The sequence below is a fragment of the Carassius auratus genome, unplaced genomic scaffold, assembly GCF_003368295.1.
Source record: "Carassius auratus strain Wakin unplaced genomic scaffold, ASM336829v1 scaf_tig00214896, whole genome shotgun sequence".
NCBI lineage: Eukaryota > Metazoa > Chordata > Actinopteri > Cypriniformes > Cyprinidae > Carassius > Carassius auratus.
Genome location: NW_020527846.1, coordinates 382456 through 405670, shown reverse-complemented (window position 1 = coordinate 405670; position 23215 = coordinate 382456). Strand labels below are relative to the sequence as shown.

The 23215-nt window shown below is 36.4% G+C and overlaps 1 protein-coding gene across 1 annotated transcript; it reads right to left on the bottom strand.

Annotated features, from left to right (window-relative positions):
- Nucleotides 1-5722: 5722 nt before the first annotated feature.
- LOC113093141 (mucin-3A-like) lies at nt 5723-17572 on the bottom strand. The gene is made up of 10 exons (XM_026258990.1): nt 16442-17572; nt 12234-12295; nt 10203-10321; nt 9447-10054; nt 9208-9272; nt 8831-9012; nt 8606-8718; nt 8454-8518; nt 8182-8360; nt 5723-6976 (listed from the first exon to the last, which is right to left on the bottom strand). Exons 1-10 carry the CDS (start codon nt 17570-17572, stop codon nt 6885-6887), a joined length of 2616 nt encoding a protein of 871 aa, XP_026114775.1. The 3' UTR covers nt 5723-6884.
- Nucleotides 17573-23215: the final 5643 nt, after the last annotated feature.

Genomic DNA, 23215 nt, shown 5'->3' with positions numbered 1-23215 from the left:
GAGTTAGGCCTAGTTGGTGAATCTACTAATTGAAAAATATTTAGATAATCAAAAAGCACTTTTAATTGATCGGATAATGTATGCATCCAATTTAAGTTAAAATCACCTAATAAGACCAGTTCTTTATAATTTAAAGAAGCCAATAAAATTCAATACTAAATGCAAAGTACAACTAGTTGCCGACAGAGGACTATAACAACCAGCTATGGTGAGCTGCACATTATTAGACACAGATAAATTTAGAGCTAATAATTCATATTGTTTAGCTATGGAAGTTGAAAGTAGCAATGTTGTCCAAGAGGGTCTGGCTGCAGACTTGCACTTGCACTCCCAGACTTGCATTCTCAGACTTGCACTCTCAGACACTTGCACTTCCGCTAGTGACGTCACTTGCAGTCTTTATTTTTTATTTTATTAATTTTTAATTTTATAACCGTAACCAGGTGGCGAAGACAAGAAAAAAATTAACTAAATTACAATGTCACTTGCAATCGCTACTTGCACTCTCTGCTACACTTGCAATCGATACAAATCGTGCTTGTTGCCAATGGAGACAAGAAGCTGTGGTGGTGAATAAACGCAACGCGCAAAGTTTCGCATTAAGCATTTTTCCATATAGAATAAACTGTCTACAAGTCGTTTATATCACTGTCTTTGTCAATTAAGCTACATTATGTTTTTTATTTATAATGATTTTCTATAGGAGGAAAACGTTTAATGTACAATTTAAAGCACTGCGTTCTGTACTCGTCTGCTTGCCTGTATGGAGTTGATCCTTTTAAAATCACTTAATGCATTTCATAATGCACGTTCATATTTGCTGGTCTGTGTATACGTTGAGTCAACAACAAGACATATAGGCTATGCATGCTGAATAGTCTTTATCATCTTAGTCTGTTATTAGGCCACATTAAGCGTTCGCATTGTGTTCATAGCCATCTGCTTGCCTTGTTGTACATTAAATAATAACTATATATCGAATTTGGTCTTTTAATTGAACGTAACGTATCCTAATACATTATGCCATATTAAGTGTTTGTTTTTTTCTACAGGAGTAAAACGGTTAACAAAAGACTTTGTGCATAGTAGTAGGCCTACTAATTTAGCTTTAATCGTTTAATCACCGCCACAGCATCTTGTCTCCATTGGCAACATGCACGATTTGTGTTGACTGTAAGTGACGTCACAGGTAGCGGAGAGTGCAAGTTGCGATTGCAAGTGACATTGTAATTTTGTTTCTTTTTTCTTGTCTTCACCACCTGGCTACTGTTGTAAAATGTTGAAAGATTCAAACAAAATGTTATCAATAAATAGAAGAAGAAAAAAATAATAATAAAGACTACAAGTGACGTCGCTAGCGGAAGCAGAAGTGTCTGAGAGTGCAAGTCTGAGAGTGCAAGTGCAAGTCTGCAGCCAGACCCTTCTCATGTTGTCTCAAAATGTTCTTTGACATAAATTGCCACCCCTCTACCCCTTTTTGGTCTATCAGCTCTAAAAACCTTGTATCCAGAAATACTAATTTATTCGTCTGAGATCGATTTATTTAACCAAGATTCGGATATAACTATGACATCCACATTTGTATTTCTAGCCCAAAAATATATCATATCTAATTTTGGCAACAGACTACGAACATTTAGGTGAATAAAACCCAGTCCTGACCTGGATTTTAGTTCAGTCGGAGTAGTAAAATTTGAAGCAGCATAAGGTCCTGGGTTAGACAATACATTCCCAGACATTAATAACATTAAAACTATTAAGCACCTTCGTTTGACTACATTACTCACTCTAATTAAAAAAATCGGCAATAGACAGTCTATAGAGAGTCCATATATATATATATATATATGTGTGTGTGTGTGTGTGTGTGTGTGTGTGTGTGTGTGTGTGTGTGTGTGTGTGTGTGTGTGTGTGTGTGTGTGTGCGTGTGTGTGAAGAAACCATATATATATATATATATATGTATATATATATATATATATATATATATATATATATATATATATATATATATATATTCGAGGCTTAATGCTTTAGAAAAGAAATGTAAATTGTGCCAATCGTAATTTATAATCACAATTACAATTTCAAGGGAAAAATTTTTTTTTGATGATGATTTTTGTCATAATCGTGCAGCCCTACCATGTACAGTAAAAATAATAATAACAATAATTATGTTATTTATCAGCTGGGCAACTTATCAGCAGACCTAACCATTTCCCTAACATTGACACTAGTCACCCTACTTTCAATTCATGTGGCTTTTCATTTTTCCTCATGGATCTATGACAGACTGCCCTCACGCTGACCTCTCCTGTCACCTTGTTTATCATTGACACTGTTTCGGAAAAAGATGAACATACATTTCAAAACTGGATTACACTCGTTCTTACACTGTGCTAGTTTGTCTGTTTTAATATAGTAGTTTATTGTGAAACAAAATAGCTAACGTTAATAAGTTTCTTGATTACAATGCAGTATGATAACGTTACTTACCCTCATAGTTGTCGATATAGCTGCCGATATGCATTTTAAATCCCTTTTCCCGCTTGCTGTTGGGAGTGGCACATGATGTTGTTACGAGTTGGTTTATGTCATTTATTGTGAGACGAGGTAAATCCCGAGGACAGCCACTATAAAGAGAGCCATATCTGTCCGTGTATAAACAGGAAGTTGAAACGGAGGTTGGTAGCCAGGTCCACGTGAACCCAGAACTGTGTCGTGCATAGAGACTATGAAGTAGCGAAGCTGTTGTATTTATAAAATTCACGGGGCAGAGGTTGAAAACCAGCTCCTGAATGTGCTTTTTTTTATCTCAATAAAATGCAAGTGCATACAGCACACCGGCATTAAAACGTTATGTTTATGGGCAAGCGTGTCACCCTCGCACTGGGAGTTCTGTGGGGAACCGGATGTGTCTGTTGAGACGTAGGTCCGATGTCCAGATATCAGATATGTATCTGATTTAAAACCACATTCGTAAACGGCTCAGATTGGATGCGAAAAAAAAATTGCTTCTCATGTGGATTTTTGTGTTAACGTATGCATCAAATTCTGACATGTGTCAGATGTGGGCAACAAATCAGATTTTTTCTGCCAGTGTAAAAGCAGCCTCTGCGTCAGAATCTCTGGTTTTGTTTTAGTCTGTGTGACTCCGCACACTGCCGGAAAATTGTCATACTACTGCAAATTCATTGAGTGCAGCTAATCACTTTTTTTTAAGCTTTTCTCAGCCTAGATTGCATGACACTGCTAAAAATCAACATAACCTACTCATTGACAGATCACTATTCAATCCAGCAGCATAAAACAAAGACACACACCAGCAAGATACATTATAGACATACATCTTTTTCTTTTTTCACATTTGTCTGATAGCTTAGTCAAAATGCTCCATCTTATGCAAATATAGTGTATAAATATTTGTTGTAATTATGTACATATAATGTTCAGAATTTTGTACAAGTGGATATTGTTAAAAGCTCTGGCTCAACAAATGATTATAATGTGTACTATAAATAAACCTGTTTTAAAGTCTTGTTATAAAGTCTTGTGGTTTTAAACCACATAAGTTTATTTTAGTTTTTACTGAAAAGGTTACAGTTTGGTATTAAATCTACGATCAGGAATCTTAGTTGACCATAAATGGCTGATTAGTTTATAGATCCAGCAGATGGCACCATTTAATGTTCCTGGAGATCTACCCAGTGCATTGAGAAAGTGACGTGAGCAGTGTACAGGGCCGGCCCGAGGCATAAGCGAACTAAGCGGCTGCTTGGGGCCCCCTGGTCATTTTTTATTTTTATTTTTATTTTTATTTTTTTACTTTATTTATTTATTTATTTATTTATTTTTTACAAGTAAATAACTTAAACAAGTGATATAATTGAATGAATGAATAATGAACGAATAAATGAATAATTAAAGACAAGAAAATTCTTATTTACCAACAACTGCTGCTGTGTCTGCTAGCAACTGCTGCTGTGTCTGCTAGCGTTTGAGTCATGCGCAATTGCGCATAGACACCTCGCGTGCATTGACAATTCGCGCCGGCGCGCAAGTGCGCATCACTTTAATAAATGATAAGCCATGTCACAAAAAGGATGTATCCCTCTGGTGCCGAAAAGAGAAAGAAGAAAAGGACATACATTTGGCTTGACGTGGGACGTTCGAGAGTCTCAAATTTAGGGACCGTCTCTAAAGTTGCATGCGATATTGGCATAAACTTTTCTAACATCAGTAGCATTTGAGGAGAATGACTTACAGTCATAAAAACAGCTGTAATTGTTCATCTAGGTTGCAGGTATAATGCACAATTGAATATAATATTTAATATTTGTTAAAATAAACTGTAAATCATATGTAAATTATACTACTTTTTCACATGGGCTCAAAGGCAAATTTGAAGCTCAGTAGCATTTGAGGAGAAAGACTTGCAGTCATAAACCAATTTTAATGTGTTCATTCAGGTGTCAGCTACAATGCATACCTTATACATTTTTTATATATATTTAAATAAATTATAAATCATTTAGGTAAAACCAAGGCCCGTTTATCTTTTATTATCGTTTATAATTTCCTTTTGCAAGTTTTCCTTTTCCTTTCTGAATGCTTAAGACTATGAAATAAATTAGTCACAATAAAGTTACAGCCATAGGTAAATGCCGAGAGCTAAAATTGTAATTAGTAAATAATACAATTTATTCATTATTTTTTTTTATTTGATTAAAGTTCTATTTTCACCCCTATAGTAGTTTTTTTTTTTCATCATCATATTTGAGGATTGCACAACAAAACAGTCCTGCTGTCCTGATGTCATCAGTGACTTTGCCTCCTGAAAAGCTAGGAAGGAACAATTTTGAGGCCATTGTTGTACAATTTTCATTGTTGAATCCTAGCTGTTCTTATGTTTGCTTTCATTATTTAAGTTTTTTACTATTTTTTGTAACATTATATTTTTTATTATATTAATGTGTGTCTATTTTGGTTTCATTTAAAAGATTGCACATTTGCAAATTATTTATTTAATGTTTTGTGACAGTTTGTATTCAGAAGTTTAAGAGTAAAGTATGTTATTTAAGTATTGATTTGTATTGATTTATTTTGTATTAATACATAACCTCACTGTATTCATTTATGATGTAACATTATAGCGTGACATTTGTGTCAATAATCTTGAAGCACAGGTGACTCCGCATGGTGGGAGGGGGGCCCCCAAATCAAATTCTGCTTAGGGCCCCCAAGAGGCTCGGGGCGGCACTGACAGTGTATGACTTTGCATTTATGATGTGACATTTATCATATCAGTTAAGTCAAATGTACTTTTCGTTAGGAGTAGATGATAGAAAGAGTTCTCCTCTACGCTGAGGTTAAGTATTGTGTGTGTGTGTGTGTGTGTGTGTGTGTGTTATGTTTACTCAAAACTCTAAAAGGAAATGTATTTTAACATCTAAAAATGAATATAGCAATGCATATATTCTTTCTTTTTCCTGTGTGGAACAAAAATAATGTCGACAGGTAGGCAAGTAATGCATGACATGTTTGGGTGTAATGTCATGAAAATGTAATGTTTCGTGCTCATATCACATACTTTCCAAAATAAAAACAATGCATGTCAGATAAAAAAACCTTGGGAACTGGACAGACGGGTGTTAGAGATTAACATCAGATATGAGAGTCGACTGCTGACAAGAGCGAGCAAGAAATATGACCCAGTGACTGAAGATGAGAATGATTGCTTTTATTTATCACTGTTTATATAGCACATAGATGCAACATTGACTGTTATCCGGAAAAGTTATAAATATTACATAAACAGAATTGAAACATAATTTGTATTTCATACAGTCTGATATCCAACAGTGTTTGTATGCTCACTGTGCTCTATGATCTTTTCACTTGTGCGCTTGCTAACCATTACATGGTTTACCACATCCAGTGTGAACAATATCAACAAGCAATACATTTCCCAGAAAAGCCCTTTGAGTTCAGAATTAAATTAACTTTGAAAATATTAGATTATTTTTGCTAGAATAAATAAAATACTGGTATGATACAAGTGCATAAAATTTTGCATTTGACTATGAAGTGTGTTGTTGTTGTTGTTGTTGTACAGGTTTTCATGTTAATATATAATATTATCAGAGCAAGTTTTTCCCTTAGACTGATGTCATATCCTGTGGCTAGTTGTCATTCTTTGGAGTCGTTTTACAGGTTTTGTTAGCATCGAAACACTTCATCCTTTCAGTTCAGTTCCAGACTGTTCAGAGTCAGCCAGCATAACCTTTAACATTTTCTAATGCATGGCTTGCATTCTGCTTCAGAAGAGCAGCTATGCTGCATTTTAAAGGGCTAGAAGTATGTGTGTATGAGATCTATATGAGATCTAAAGAGAGAAAACATTTTAAATCAACCTTGTCCCTCTGTCAGCACATAATTGTGTTCTATTTTTTATTAATCTGTTTTGATATGTAATTTAAGTGAAGTAGCGAGTTATGATCTGATATCATTATATTGCTAAAACTCTCATATTATTAACTGTTACTTGATACCTCTTTTCCTAAAATATTTGAGCAGACTTTAGAATCTGAAAACCTGTGTAATGTGTTTTAAAGTGTCCTTACTAAACAGAACCGCTGTGAGAGTTAATAGTAAAGTGCACAATGATGGATTCTGAAGAACATTTACCAGAACATGTAGATCCAGAACCAATGTGGAATTCATTACAGCTTAGATTTTGAATTGTTTAGAATAGGATTATATAAAATAGTACTTTCATTACTACTCATTAAGCAGCATCAGTAGCTTCATTTGAGTCCTTCACTTGAGCTGAAGGCAATATTCAGACCCGTCTGAATCAGTTATATTTGCATGAGAGGTTAGGTTCAGTTAAACCATGGAACCAGAAGCGAGACAGCAACCAGGAATGAAGCGGTCACCACACTGATCCTGCTGCTGACTTCACCTGATGAAAATTCTGCATCACAAAGAGAAGAAAACAGACATAAATTATCATTCACTGACCTTTTGGAATTTTGTCTAAAGCTTAAGTATTATGACAGTCAAGTCAACAGTCAAGTTCGAACTCTTATAATTCATGTGCACGTTCCCATTAGCGTTCTCTCTCTGTGTGAATAAAATTCAGTCTACATTCCTTCAATCATATGAAGTCATTTTTATCTTACTCTGTTATTGTGAATCATTGTTATTCCTGTCTTATCATAAAAACTGTGCTTGTTATTGTTGATTTGTCATCTTCTGAAATTTGCTTGTGAAATGCAAGATTGTGTGATTTTGTTGTGCAATAACCTATACAATAATGCAAGTTTTTTTTTATTTATTTCATTATTCAATATCAAATTTAATTCAATTTTGAATGCTATGTATTTAAACAATAAAAGGGTTACACTTCATTCCACTATAGACATTCAACTAGTCCACTAACAGTTATTAATAAAATACAAATAAGTTATGTTCAACTTTAGAACTACATGTCAAAAACCATTTTCAGCAAATTTTCAGAAACTTTACATTTAAATTTACTGGGCATATACCACCCCTTTGCCACCCTACATGTCAACTTACTCTACTAACCCTAACAAAACAGCATTCTAATCATAGTTAGCTGACATGTAGTTGCAGATTTACAATTTACTTGTAGTTAATTGAATGTCAAAAGTGCAACCAACAAAGTGCAATGCGGAAAAAAAATAACGTCTGAATGTTTGAATTTCCTGCTTTATTAACAGGAACTAGGCAGAGTGAGTAAAACTGTTCTCAGTTCACACCATAGCTCCGCTGATTAACGTTTTCCAGGACAAGCTAGTGTGCTAATATAGCAGTTTTTATCACTGATGCCCTGCTCTGAAATTCAACAAAACATGTATTTGAAAAAAAAAAAAAATACCACAGGAGTCACATTAGTCTGGACTGTTAATGGAATTTTCTGCAGTGATTCTACAAAAATGGAACAGATTTTTGTCATCATCACAAATTGTGCAAAACTTCTTTCAATTATGTAGGACAGCAAAACGCAAACAACTTACATATGTACATTGATTTAACAGGGTTGTACAATTCCAGTAAAAAAATAAAAATTAAATTTAAATACTCAAAGTAAAAAAATACTAATCTGAGTGCACAATGTTTCATTACAGTGCAAGATTAAAATGCATCACTCACCGGTTCCATTTATTATGATTGAAGAAGTGAAAATCTGGAAGGGTAGCGTGTTGTTTCTGGCCGCTCGTACCACAGTGTTCACTATCTGGGTGCTATTGGGTAGAACAGCGTCCGCTCCAAACACAAGATCCATGGAGTTTCGGATCGAGGGCACGCTCCTTAATTTTACATTGGCATCACTGGAGAGAGTTTGGAATCAAGATTAATCTATGAAAACTGAGTGTTATGTTGAATCAGTAGCTATATTCAAGAACACACCAGTATATTCATACCTGAAGTTTGTTACAGATATGGTGCTGAATGAATTAGGGTAATCAGCCAGGAAAAAAGGTTCGAGCTGCAAAACAAGAGTCATTCAATATAATTGGCTTTATATTGTAAAAGCATTTCACCCAAAGTTCATAAGTAGACACGTCACACTCACCCCTGCTTTTATCATTGTAGCCCTGTTCTGAAATTCAGTAGAATTTTTATTTGAAAGAGCAGCCACAAAGGATCCATTGGTGAGGATTGTCAGTGGAATTATCTTCACTGATTCTACAAAAAAGTAATTGTTTTTAGAGATAACACAGCAGGGATTGTATATAACTTTTCTGGGCAAGTTAACATAGGAAGATACTAGAATTCTGTCATATCTAAATGAGCTTACTAATGACAGTAATAGAGGTGGCATCAAGGGTGAGGTTGAAGCCTGCAGTTGAATTAGCAGCTGCTTCTTTCAGAGTCTCCACAATTTCAGTGTTGCTGGGGATCGGTTCAGTGGACGCTTGACTAAACACCAACTCAACCTCCGCTTGTACATTCGATTCTGCCCGGGTTCTGGCAACAGCTCTGGAAAAAAGGTATGTTTTACATCTTATAATTGAATCCATATATATGATCGGTTGTGGTGCAGATATGGGAGAAAAAACTTTTTTTTAGCAGATTTTAAAATGCAACTTAATTTATAACTTTAAATGTGTGTAAATGTAGTGTTCCTGTAGCTCAAGTAGTAGAGCATTGCAACGAAACAATCTTTTTACTTACATGAACGCAATCACGATGGTCCTGATGAAACGAGGCCCAAACTTTTGTTTATAGACAACATCAAACTGTGAAAGCAGTAAGTTAGTTTTAGGAATGTGCTATACAATTTAACAAGTGTGGTAAAAAAAAAGTTAATATTGTATACTTCCCAAAACATTCAGGCAAATACAAAACTGTGTGTGTGTGTGTGTGTGTGTATCTTTGCAAAAGCTTCTACATTTATATAATTTTAAACATACCATAGTCTCCACTCTTGTGGCTAGTTCTTTAAATTCCGTAGATTTCGGGTTCGCCAATGCTGGAATGAAAACCTCTATAATGACAATCTGCACAGCTACAGTTGGCGGTGGACGTGCTGGGGCAGTTGTTGTGGTGGTGGTTGTAGCTGGAGTTGTTGTTGTGGTGGAGGTTGTTGCAGTTGTTGTTGTTGTTGTTGTTGCTTTTGTTGTTGTACTAGGGCTGGTGGTAGTTGTATTAGGTTTGGCAGTAGTTGTTGTGGTGGTTGTTGCTGTCGCTGTTGTGGTGGTTGCTGTTGTATTAAGGTTGGCGGTTGTAGTTGTATTAGGTTTGGCAGTAGTTGTTGTGGTGGTTGTAGTTGTATTAGGTGTGGTTGTAGTTGTATTAGGTTTGGCAGTAGTTGTTGTGGTGGTTGTAGTTGTATTAGGTGTGGTTGTAGTTGTATTAGGTTTGGCAGTAGTTGTTGTGGTGGTTGTAGTTGTATTAGGTGTGGTTGTAGTTGTATTAGGTTTGGCAGTAGTTGTTGTGGTGGTTGTAGTTGTATTAGTTGTGGTAGGTGTGGTTATAGGTGTAGTGTTACTGGGTGTGGTGGTGGTGGTGAGCTCTGTCACTGTTGTGTGGGTTTCAATGTATTGTAGAAATTGGAAAAATAAAATTAACAGTTAAAAAACAGTTTAATAACAATACAAAGAAATAGAGAAAACATTGTAAATAGTTTTAAATTACATTATATTGATGATTTTGCTTTTTTGACTTACCTGTTACGCTGGTGATATTAAGAGTGGCGTTGGCTTGGAAAACAGTGATCTGTATGTCCACTGTAGGGGGTAATTGGGCTCTAAATGTCACATTCATGTCACTGATGACTGACCCTCGACTACAAAAGAAAAAGTGTCGTGAATCATAGAGAAAGAGTGGTATCATACAATGGTGTCATATGCTTTAAACTAAAACTCAGTACAGTATTTATTTCATTCGTTTTAAGATGGTTATTCATGTAGATTTCCTTCTTCATAAACCAGTAGAAATAAAAATTTTGGATTTACAAACTGCAAATTTGGAATAATATTAAGATGCAGTTTGTATAAACAAGACATCTGATCTCACCATCATCTGGTGTTACATGAAGAGGGAGGGATGTCTTTGTGTTTGAAATCATGGGTAAAAAACCCTTGGCTTCATTTTTGATGATGGCTTAAAGTTTGACTGACAAATAAATTCAGTTGTCAAAGCTTGCTTTTTTCAGCTGCGTCTGCTTTTTCTAAAGCTAAGCCTTTTCTTTCTTTTAAAGATTTTGAAAAAGTAATTCAAGTTTTCATTTCATCTAGGCTAGACTACTGTAAATCACTTTATTTTGGGATTAGCCAGACAGCTTTATCCCGCTTGTAGCTTGTACAAAATTTTAATTTCAAAAGTGTTTGGCTGATGAGATATTTGTACGATTTTATACTTTTTCTGTCTGTTTGTTGTGTGTTTTCTTCTTTTTTTAATGACCAAATGGAAAGCACATTGGTCGACAGAAGTAGTAATTAATTGTGCTATATAAATAAAATTGTCATTGTCAAGATGAAGTTTCCATCCTAAAGAGGTTCAAAATCTCTCACTGATCTTTTCCTGGACTGTTCACGGCTGGTGGAATGTCCTCCCAATCTCAATTCGAACAGATTTTCAAGATACATCTAAAGACTTATCTTTTTCACCAGCACTTGACCAACTAATACTAGCACTTACCTTTCCTTTTTTTTCTATTCTTAAAAAAAGAACAAAAAAATATGGATACGTGTTCTGTACTAGACTAACTGAGACTTGTAATGGCACTTGTATACTGTTGTTGTTCTCTTGTTGACTTGACTGCTTCTACTGTTCTCATTTGTAAGTCACTTTGGATAAAAGCGTCTGCTAAGTGATTAAATGTAATGTAAATTATAAGTTGCGGATGTGCTCGGAAACCATCATCTAATCACAATACTTTACAGTAGTGAATATCCTGTTTCTATGTACAAAATGCATTTGAAAAAAAAGCGTTATGCACAGAGTGAGCTGCAGTGTGAAAGTGATATGATCCAAGTTGTCTGAAAAATGAGAATGCTTTATATTTATAAATGTATATATTTGTGTAAGCGTAAGCATTTAACATGTCTTTCCCTGTCATGCTTTGACAGATACGTTTGCCGTTTAATGCCTCTGACGCATGTTTTCCCCATTGCATAACATATATTCTATAGTTGAAGCATTATCTGAAAATACTAGAAAGTATTTCCAAGGTCCGGATGAGGGAGAAGGGCTCCGGAGCACAATTTTTACTCCCCAACCTCCCTTTTATTTAAAAATGTTTTAACCCTTTTTTGCTTACAATATTCAGCATAACCTCCACAGTAATATTGACTATTTGTTTTCCAGGATTTTATATTACACATTGTTCGGAGGTCACCATTATATATATATATATATATATATATATATATATATATATATATATATATATATATATATATATATATATGTGTGTGTGTGTGTGTGTGTGTGTGTGTGTGTGTGTGTCATCTGATTACATTAATTTATCGACAGATTATCAAAAAAAAATAGTTGCATACCTAGATTTAGGATTTAGCCTCAGTTACCTCTGTCTATGTGATCATAGGAATGTTTGGAAATCTAAAATTATTATTTATTATATGTGCAATAAAGAAGAAACATGTTTTAATAGCCATCTAGATTGTGCTGTAAACCAGAGACTTTTGTCTTCCAAAAATGAAATGTATTTCTATTTAAAGGGAGGACATACTTACCGGAACTTAATAACTGCCAGACTATTGAAGGAGGAGAATTTGTTTTTAAATAATGGTTCCAACTGTGGAAAACAGGTTGATAATGTCAGGTTCAATATTGATTTAACAATTCAGAATTTTAATTACAGCAAAAAATGCGTCATGAAATAGATTTGACAGTCATTCATTAGTTTTAACATTAAATAAAGTTACTGTTGCACCCATTTTTAAACCTTTTTTTCTTTTAAAACAATTATTTATTCACTTATTTTACTAACTTAAAATTGAACACTATTTCCAAAAAACTTACATTTCTCACTATGTGGGAGGCAATTAATTAGGTACACTAATATCTACACTATTGTGTAGAATGAAATTCTGAAGACATTCAAATGTAGAGAATATGTTACTATTTAACATGCAGTGAAAATGGCACCTTGGGATTTTGCTATGCAACTTACCACACGTAAGACTCTGGTTTCTCTGGTTTTATATGCATCTGAAGCTGTATTTAACAAATCATCCACAAACGTTTCATCGCTGGAAAAACTAAAAAGAACTGACTGGGTTGTTTTGGGGGTTGTTGGAACCACAGTTGGAGGTTCAGTTGTTTGTGTCGTTTCTGTTGCAGTAGTTGGAAGTGTTGTTGCAGTAGTAGGTGAGTTTGTCGTAATCTCAGTTGTAGGTTCAGTTGTTTGTGTCGTTTCTGTTGAAGAGACAGTAGTTGGAAGTGTAGTTGCAGTAGTAGGAGAGTTTGTTGTAATCTTAGTTGTAGGTTCAGTTGTTTGTGTCGTTTCTGTTGAAGAGACAGTAGTTGGAAGTGTTGTTGCAGTAGTAGGAGAGTTTGTTGTAATCTTAGTTGTAGTTTCAGTTGTTTGTGTCGTTTCTGTTGAAGAGACAGTAGTTGGAAGTGTTGTTGCAGTAGTAGGAGAGTTTGTCGTAATCTCAGTTGTAGGTTCAGTTGTTTGTGTCATTTCTGTTGAAGAGACAGTAGTTGGAAGTGTAGTTGCAGTAGTAGGAGAGTTTGTTGTAATCTTAGTTGTAGGTTCAGTTGTTTGTGTCGTTTCTGTTGAAGAGACAGTAGTTGGAAGTGTTGTTGCAGTAGTAGGAGAGTTTGTCGTAATCTCAGTTGTAGGTTCAGTTGTTTGTGTCGTTTCTGTTGAAGAGACAGTAGTTGGAAGTGTAGTTGCAGTAGTAGGTGAGTTTGTTGTAATCTTAGTTGTAGGTTCAGTTGTTTGTGTCGTTTCTGTTGAAGAGACAGTAGTTGGAAGTGTTGTTGCAGTAGTAGGAGAGTTTGTTGTAATCTTAGTTGTAGGTTCAGTTGTTTGTGTCGTTTCTGTTGAAGAGACAGTAGTTGGAAGCGTAGTTGCAGTAGTAGGTGAGTTTGTCGTAACCACAGTGGTAGGTTCAGTTGTCTGTGTTGTTTCTGTTGAAGAAACAGTAGTTGGAAGTGTAGTTGCAGTAGCAGGAGAGTTTGTCGTAAACTCAGTTGTAGGTTCAGTTGTTTGTGTCGTTTCTGTAGAAGAGACAGTAGTTGGAAGTGTTGTTGCAGTAGTGGGAGAGTTTGTTGTAATCTTAGTTGTAGGTTCAGTTGTCTGTGTCGTTTCTGTTGAAGAGACAGTAGTTGGAAGTATAGTTGCAGTAGTAGGAGAGTTTGTCGTAATCTCAGTTGTAGGTTCAGTTGTTTGTGTCATTTCTGTTGAAGAGACAGTAGTTGGAAGTGTTGTTGCAGTAGTAGGTGAGTTTGTCGTAATCTCAGTTGTAGGTTCAGTTGTCTGTGTCGTTTCTGTTGTTGAAACAGTAGTTGGAAGTGTTGTTGCAGTAGTAGGTGAGTTTGTCGTAACCACAGTGGTAGGTTCAGTTGTCTGTGTTGTTTCTGTTGAAGAAACAGTAGTTGGAAGTGTAGTTGCAGTAGTAGGAGAGTTTGTCGTAAGCTCAGTTGTAGGTTCAGTTGTTTGTGTCGTTTCTGTAGAAGAGACAGTAGTTGGAAGTGTTGTTGCAGTAGTAGGAGAGTTTGTTGTAATCTTAGTGGTAGGTTCAGTTGTCTGTGTCGTTTCTGTTGAAGAGACAGTAGTTGGAAGTGTAGTTGCAGTAGTAGGAGAGTTTGTCATAATCTCAGTTGTAGGTTCAGTTGTTCGTGTCGTTTCTGTAGAAGAGACAGTAGTTGGAAGTGTTGTTGCAGTAGTAGGAGAGTTTGTCTTAATCTCAGTGGTAGGTTCAGTTGTCTGTGTTGTTTCTGTTGAAGAAACAGTAGTTGGAAGTGTAGTTGCAGTAGTGGGAGAGTTTGTTGTAATCTTAGTTGTAGGTTCAGTTGTCTGTGTCGTTTCTGTTGAAGAGACAGTAGTTGGAAGTGTAGTTACAGTAGTAGGAGAGTTTGTCGTAATCTCAGTTGTAGGTTCAGTTGTTTGTGATGTTTCTGTTGAAGAAACAGTATTTGAAAGTGTTGTTGCAGTAGTAGGAGAGTTTGTCGTAAGCTCAATTGTAGGTTCAGATGTTTGTGTCGTTTCTGTAGAAGAGACAGTAGTTGGAAGTGTTGTTGCAGTAGTAGGAGAGTTTGTTGTAATCTTAGTTGTAGGTTCAGTTGTCTGTGTCGTTTCTGTTGAAGTGACAGTAGTTGGAAGTGTAGTTGCAGTAGTAGGAGAGTTTGTCGTAATCTCAGTTGTAGGTTCAGTTGTTTGTGTCGTTTCTGTAGAAGAGACAGTAGTTGGAAGTGTTGTTGCAGTAGTAGGAGAGTTTGTTGTAATCTTAGTTGTAGGTTCAGTTGTCTGTGTCGTTTCTGTTGAGGAGACAGTAGTTGGAAGTATAGTTGCAGTAGTAGGAGAGTTTGTCGTAATCTCAGTTGTAGGTTCAGTTGTTTGTGTCGTTTCTGTTGTAGAGACAGTAGTTGGAAGTGTTGTTGCAGTAGTAGGTGAGTTTGTCGTAACCACAGTGGTAGGTTCAGTTGTCTGTGTTGTTTCTGTTGAAGAAACAGTAGTTGGAAGTGTAGTTGCAGTAGTAGGAGAGTTTGTCGTAATCTCAGTTGTAGGTTCAGTTGTTTGTGTCGTTTCTGTAGAAGAGACAGTAGTTGAAAGTGTTGTTGCAGTAGTAGGAGAGTTTGTTGTAATCTTAGTTGTAGGTTCAGTTGTTTGTGTCGTTTCTGTTGAAGAGACAGTAGTTGGAAGTATAGTTGCAGTAGTAGGAGAGTTTGTCGTAATCTCAGTGGTAGGTTCAGTTGTCTGTGTTGTTTCTGTTGAAGAAACAGTAGTTGGAAGTGTAGTTGCAGTAGTGGGAGAGTTTGTCGTAATCTTAGTTGTAGGTTCAGTTGTCTGTGTCGTTTCTGTTGAAGAGACAGTAGTTGGAAGTATAGTTGCAGTAGTAGGAGAGTTTGTCGTAATCTCAGTTGTAGGTTCAGTTGTTTGTGTCGTTTCTGTTGAAGAGACAGTAGTTGGAAGTGTTGTTGCAGTAGTAGGTGAGTTTGTTGTAATCTTAGTTGTAGGTTCAGTTGTTTGTGTCGTTTCTGTTGAAGAGACAGTAGTTGGAAGTATAGTTGCAGTAGTAGGAGAGTTTGTCGTAACCACAGTGGTAGGTTCAGTTGTCTGTGTCGTTTCTGTTGAAGAAACAGTAGTTGGAAGTGTAGTTGCAGTAGTAGGAGAGTTTGACGTTATCTCAGTTGTAGGTTCAGTTGTTTGTGTCGTTTCTGTTGAAGAGACAGTAGTTGGAAGTGTTGTTGCAGTAGTAGGTGAGTTTGTCGTAATCTCAGTTGTAGGTTCAGTTGTTTGTGTCATTTCTGTTGAAGAGACAGTAGTTGGAAGTGTTGTTGCAGTAGTAGGAGAGTCTGTCGTAATCTCAGTTGTAGGTTCAGTTGTTTGTGTCATTTCTGTTGAAGAGACAGTAGTTGGAAGTGTTGTTGCAGTAGTAGGTGAGTTTGTCGTAATCTCAGTTGTAGGTTCAGTTGTTTGTGTCGTTTCTGTTGAAGAGACAGTAGTTGGAAGTGTAGTTGCAGTAGTAGGAGAGTTTGTCATAATCTCAGTTGTAGGTTCAGTTGTTTGTGTCGTTTCTGTAGAAGAGACAGTAGTTGGAAGTATTGTTGCAGTAGTAGGAGAGTTTGTTGTAATCTTAGTTGTAGGTTCAGTTGTCTGTGTCGTTTCTGTTGAAGAGACAGTAGTTGGAAGTGTTGTTGCAGTAGTAGGTGAGTTTGTCGTAATCTCAGTTGTAGGTTCAGTTGTCTGTGTCGTTTCTGTTGAAGAGACAGTAGTTGGAAGCATTGTTGCAGTAGTAGGTGAGATTGTCGTAATCTCAGTTGTAGGTTCAGATGTTTGTGTCGTTTCTGTTGTAGAGACAGTAGTTGAAAGTGTAGTTGCAGTAGTAGGTGAGTTTGTCGTAATCTCAGTTGTAGGTTCAGCTGTCTGTGTGGTTTCTGTTGAAGAGACAGTAGTTGGAAGTGTAGTTGCAGTAGTAGGTGAGTTTGTCGTAATCTCAGTTGAAGGTTCAGTTGTCTGTGTCGTTTCTGTTGTAGAAACAGTAGTAGAAAGTGTAGTTGCAGTAGTAGGTGAGTTTGTCGTAATCTCAGCTGAAGGTTCAGTTGTTTGTGTCGCTTCTGTTGTAGAAACAGTAGTAGGAAGTGTAGTTGCAGTAGTAGGTGAGTTTGTCGTAATCTCAGTTGTAGGTTCAGTTGTCTGTGTCGTTTCTGTTGTTGAAACAGTAGTAGGAAGTGTAGTTGCAGTAGTAGGTGAGTTTGTCGTAATCTCAGTTGTAGGTTCAGTTGTCTGTGTCGTTTCTGTTGTAGAAACAGTAGTAGGAAGTGTAGTTGCAGTAGTAGGAGAGTTTGTCATGATCTCAATTGTTTGTGTCGTTTCTTTTGAAGAGACAGTAGCTGGAAGCGTTGTTGCAGTAGTAGGTGAGTTTGTCGTAACCACAGTTGTAGGTTCAGTTGTTTGTGTCGTATCTGTTGTAGAGACAGTAGTTGGAAGTGTTGTTGCAGTAGTAGGTGAGTTTGTCGTAACCACAGTTGTAGGTTCAGTTGTTAGTGTCGTATCTGTTGTAGAGACAGTAGCTGAAAGCGTTGTTGCAGTAGTAGGTGAGTTTGTCGTAACCACAGTTGTAGGTTCAGTTGTTTGTGTTGTTTCTGTTGTAGAGACAGTAGCTGGAAGCGTTGTTGCAGTAGTAGGTGAGTTTGTCGTAACCACAGTTGTAGGTTCAGTTGTTTGTGTCGTTTCTGTTGTAGAGACAGTAGTTGGAAGCGTTTTTGCAGTAGTAGGTGAGTTTGTCGTAACCACAGTGGTAGGTTCAGTTGTTTGTGTCGTTTCTGTTGAGGAAACAGTAGTTGGAAGCGTAGTTGCAGTAGTAGGAGAGTTTGACGTAATCTCAGTTGTTTGTGTCATTTCTTTTGAAGAAACAGTAGTTGGAAGTGTAGTTGCAGTAGTAGGAGAGTTTGTCGTAATCTCAGTTGAAGGTTCAGTTGTTTGTGTCGTTTCTTTTGAAGAAACAGTAGTTGGTAGCATTGTTGCAGTAGTAAGTGAGTTTGTCGTAACCACAGTGGTATGTTCAGGTGTTTGTGTCGTTTCCGTTGAAGAGATGGTAGTTGGAAGCGTTGTTGCAGTTGTAGGTGAGTTTGGAGTAACCACAGTTGTAGGTTCAGTTGTTTGGATTTCTGTTGTAGAGACTGTAGTTAGAAGAGTTGTTGCAGACGTAGGTGAGTTTGTCGTAAGCACAGTTGTAGGTTCAGTTGTTTGTGTCGTTTCTGTTGTAGAGACTGTAGTTGGAAGTGTCGTTGCAGTAGTAGGAGAGTTTGTCGTGATCTCAGATGTAGGTTCAGTTGTCTGTGTCGTTTCTGTTGAAGAGACAGAAGTTGGAAGTGTAGTTGCAGTAGTAGGAGAGTTTGTCGTAATCTCAGTTGTAGGTTCAGTTGTTTGTGTCGTTTCTGTTGAAGAGACAGTAGTTCGAAGCGTTGTTGCAGTAGTAGGTGAATTTGTCGTAACCACAGTTGTAGGTTCAGTTGTTTGTGTCGCTTCTCTTGTAGAGACAGCAGTTTGAAGCATTGTTGCAGTAGTAGGTGAGTTTGTCGTAACCACAGTTTTAGGTTCAGTTGTTTGTGTCGTTTCTGTTGAAGAAACAGTAGTTGGAAGTGTAGTTGCAGTGGTAGGTGAGTTTGTCGTAACCACAGTTGTAGGTTCAGTTGTTTGTGTCGTTTCTGTTGTAGAGACTGTAGTTGGAAGTGTCGTTGCAGTGGCAGGTGAGTTTGTCGTAACCACAGTCGTAGGTTCAGTTGTTTGTGTCGTTTCTGTTGAAGAGACAGTAGTTGGAAGTGTAGTTGCAGTGGTAGGTGAGTTTGTCGTAATCTCAGTTGTAGTTTCAGTTGTTTGTGTCGTTTCTTTTGAAGAAACAGTAGTTGGAAGTGTAGTTGCAGTAGTAGGTGAGTTTGTCGTAATCTCAGTTGAAGGTTCAGTTTTTTGTGTCGTTTCTGTTGTAGAAACAGTAGTTGGAAGCGTTGTTGCAGTAGTAGGTGAGTTTGTGGTAACCACAGTTTTAGGTTCAGTTGTTTGTGTCGTATCTTTTGAAGAAACAGTAATTGCAAGCGTAGTTGCAGTTGTAGGTGAGTTTGTGTTTATAGGGCTGGCGGTATTTGTATTAGATGTGGTTATAATTGTGGTAGGTGTGGTTATAGGTGTAGTGGTACTGGGTGTGGTGGTGGTGGTGGGCTCTGTCACTGTTGTGTGGTTTTCAATGTATTGTAGAAATAAAAAAAAAAGAAATAGTTAACAAATACTGCTTAATAACAGTTCAAGGCAATACAGAAAACATTCTAAATAGTTTTGAATGAAATTATATTGATGATTTTGCTTGTTTGACTTACGTGTTACTCTGGTGATATTAAGAGTGGCTTGGGCTTGCATAACAGTATTTGCTATGTCCCCGGTATTGGCTAATTGGGCTCCAAATGTCACATCCATTTCAGTAACGATTGACCCTGGACTACAAAAGAGAAAGTGTCATAAAGAATCATAGAGAAAGAGTGTTATTATACAATGGTGTCATATACTTTAATCAAAAACTCAGTACACTATTTATTACATTTGTTTCAAGATGGTTATTCATGTAGATTTCCTCCTTCATAAACCAGTAAAAATAAAAATTTTGGATTAACAAAAATTATTTTTTGTAAATTTGGAATAATATTAAGAAGCAGTTTGTATAAACAAAGAGTCCAACAAACAATGGTACATGACCAACACTGACATTTGATCTCACCATCATCTGGCATTACACAAAGAGACAGAAGCAACTGATATTAAAGCCTAAATCAATTGAAAAATTTTGTAAAATACTGTAAAAGCAGGATTTGTTTTGAAAATAACACCATGATCTTTTGACATTGAACATCTATTACGCAATCAAGATGACGTTTCCGTCCCAAAGAGGTTCAAAATCACTCTCACTGATCTTTCCTGGACTGTGCACAGCTGGTGGAATGTCCTCCCAATCTCAATTTGAACAGATTTTCAAAAACATCTAAAGACTTATCTTTTTCGCCAGAACTTGACCAACTAATACTAGCACTTATTTTTCTTTTCTATTGTATTCTTAAGAAGAAAAAAAAAAACATCGCTGCGGATTCTTTACAAGACTAACTGAGACTTTTCATGGCACTTGTATACTGTTGTTCTCTTGTTGGTCTGATTGCTTCAACTGTTCTTATTTGTAAGTTGCTTAGGATAAAAGTTTCTGCTAAATTATTAAATGTAATGAAAATGATTAGCCGCGGCTGTGCTCAGAAACAATCATCTAATCACACTGCTTTACAGTAGTGAATATCCTGTTTCTATGTACAAAATGCATATGAAAAAAGTGGTAGACACAGAGTGAGCTGCAGTGTGAAATTGATATGATCCAAGTTGTCTGAAAAATGAGAATGCTTTATATTTATAAGTGTAAGCGTAAACATTTAACGTCTTTCCATGTCATGCTTTGACAGATACGTTTGCTGTTGAATGCCTCTGATGTATGTTTTCCTCATTGCATAACATATATTTTATGGTTGTAGCATTATCTGTAAATACTAGAAAGTATTTCCAAGGGCCTGATGAGGGAGAAGGGGTCCGGAGCACAATTTTTACTGAGGGAGATTAACCACTCCCCAACTTCCCATTATGTTTAAAATTGTTTAAACCTTTTTGCTTATACTATTCAGCATAACCTTCACAGAAACATTGACTATTTGTTTTCCAGTATGTTATATTACATATTGTTAAGAGGCCACCATTGGGTAAGATGTGGAATAACATTGTTTAAAATAATTGATAAAAAGTATATATATATATATATATATGTGTGTGTGTGTGTGTGTGTGTGTGTGTGTGTGTGTGTGTTTTTCATCTGATTAAATAAAAAACAATCGACAGATTATCAAAAAGATTAGTTGAATACCTAGATTTAGGATTTAGCCTCAGTTACCTCTGTCTGTGTGATCCCATAGGAATGTTTGGAAATCTAAAATTATTATTTATTATATGTACAATAAAGAAGAAACATGTTTTAATAGCCATCTAGATTGTGCTGTAAACCAGAGACTTTTGTCTTCCAAAAATGAAATGTATTTCTTTTTAAAGGGAGGAAATACTTACCGGAACTTAATAACTACCAGACTATTGAAGGAGGAGAATTTGCTTTTAAATAATGGTTCCAACTGTGGAAAACAGGTTGATAATGTCAGGTTCAATATTGATTTAACAATTCAGAATTTTAATTACAGCAAAAAAATATGCCATGAAAGAGATTTGATAGTCATTCATTAGTTTTAACATAATAAAAATTTACTGTTGCACCAATTTTTTTTATATTTTTTTGTGATTGCAATTATTTTTTTCACTTATTTTCTAACTTTTTGCAACTTGGCACATTTGTAAGCTAAACCTGAAACAGAAAGTGTGATCAGAAATTCATTGATGTATTAACATTTAGCAGTAAAATTTGACAGTAAAATTTAACTAATTATTAAGGCAACATATTATTATTTAAGCCAGGGCACAAATAAAATTGAACACTATTTGCATTGTAGTTAAAATAACTTACATTACTCACTATGTGGGGTAATATTAATTAGGAACAGTAATATATAAAATATTGTGCAGAATGAAATACTAAAGACATTCAAATGTAAAGAGTCTGTTACTATTTAACTAGCAGTACAATTGGCACCTTGGGATTTTGCTATGCAACTTACCACACGTAAGACTCTGCTTTCTCTGGATTTATATGCATCTGAAGCTGTATTTAACAAATCATCCACAAACGTTTCATCACTGGAAAAACTAAAAAGAACTGACTGGGTTGTTTTGGGGGTTGTTGGAACCACAGTTGGAGATTCAGTTGTTTGTGTCGTTTCTGTTGCAGTAGTTGGAAGTGTTGTTGCAGTAGTAGGTGAGTTTGTCGTAATCTCAGTTGTAGGTTCAGTTGTTTGTGTCGTTTCTGTTGAAGAGACAGCAGTTGGAAGTGTAGTTGCAGTAGTAGGAGAGTTTGACGTTATCTCAGTTGTAGGTTCAGTTGTTTGTGTCGTTTCTGTTGAAGAGACAGTAGTTGGAAGTGTTGTTGCAGTAATAGGTGAGTTTGTCGTAATCTCAGTTGTAGGTTCAGTTGTTTGTGTCATTTCTGTTGAAGAGACAGTAGTTGGAAGTGTTGTTGCAGTAGTAGGAGAGTCTGTCGTAATCTCAGTTGTAGGTTCAGTTGTTTGTGTCATTTCTGTTGAAGAGACAGTAGTTGGAAGTGTTGTTGCAGTAGTAGGTGAGTTTGTCGTAATCTCAGTTGTAGGTTCAGTTGTTTGTGTCATTTCTGTTGAAGAGACAGTAGTTGGAAGTGTTGTTGCAGTAGTAGGAGAGTCTGTCGTAATCTCAGTTGTAGGTTCAGTTGTTTGTGTCGTTTCTGTTGAAGAGACAGCAGTTGGAAGTGTAGTTGCAGTAGTAGGAGAGTTTGACGTTATCTCAGTTGCAGGTTCAGTTGTTTGTGTCGTTTCTGTTGAAGAGACAGTAGTTGGAAGTGTTGTTGCAGTAGTAGGTGAGTTTGTCGTAATCTCAGTTGTAGGTTCAGTTGTTTGTGTCTTTTCTGTTGAAGAGACAGTAGTTGGAAGTGTTGTTGCAGTAGTAGGAGAGTCTGTCGTAATCTCAGTTGTAGGTTCAGTTGTTTGTGTCATTTCTGTTGAAGAGACAGTAGTTGGAAGTGTTGTTGCAGTAGTAGGTGAGTTTGACGTAATCTCAGTTGTAGGTTCGGATGTTGGTGTCGTTTCTGTTGAAAAGACAGTAGTTGGAAGTGTAGTTGCAGTATTAGGAGAGTTTGTAATAATCTCAGTTGTAGGTTCAGTTGCTTGTGTCATTTCTGTTGAAGAGACAGTAGTTGGAAGTGTTGTTGCAGTAGTATGAGAGTTTGTCGTAATCTCAGTTGTAGGTTCAGTTGTCTGTGTTGTTTCTGTTGTAGAAACAGTAGTGGGAAGTGTAGTTGCAGTAGTAGGAGAGTTTGTCGTAATTTCAGTTGTAGGTTCAGTTGTCTGTGTTGTTTCTGTTGTAGAAACAGTAGTGGGAAGTGTAGTTGCAGTAGTAGGAGAGTTTGTCGTAATCTCAGTTGTAGGTTCAGTTGTCTGTGTCGTTTCTGTTGTAGAAACAGTAGTGGGAAGTGTAGTTGCAGTAGTAGGAGAGTTTGTCGTAATCTCAGTTGTAGGTTCAGTTGTCTGTGTCGTTTCTGTTGTAGAGACAGTAGTTTCAAGTGTAGTTGCAGTAGTAGGAGAGTTTGTTGTAATCTCAGTTGTAGGTTCAGCTGTTTGTGTCGTTTCTGTTGAAGAGACAGTAGTTGGAAGTGTTGTTGGAGTAGTGGGAGAGTTTGTCGTAATTTCAGTTGTAGGTTCAGTTGTTTGTGTCGTTTCTGTTGAAGAGACAGTAGTTGGAAGTGTAGTTGCAGTAGTGGGAGAGTTTGTCGTAATCTCAGTTGTAGGTTCAGTTGTTTGTGTCGTTTCTGTTGAAGAGACAGTAGTTGGAAGTGTT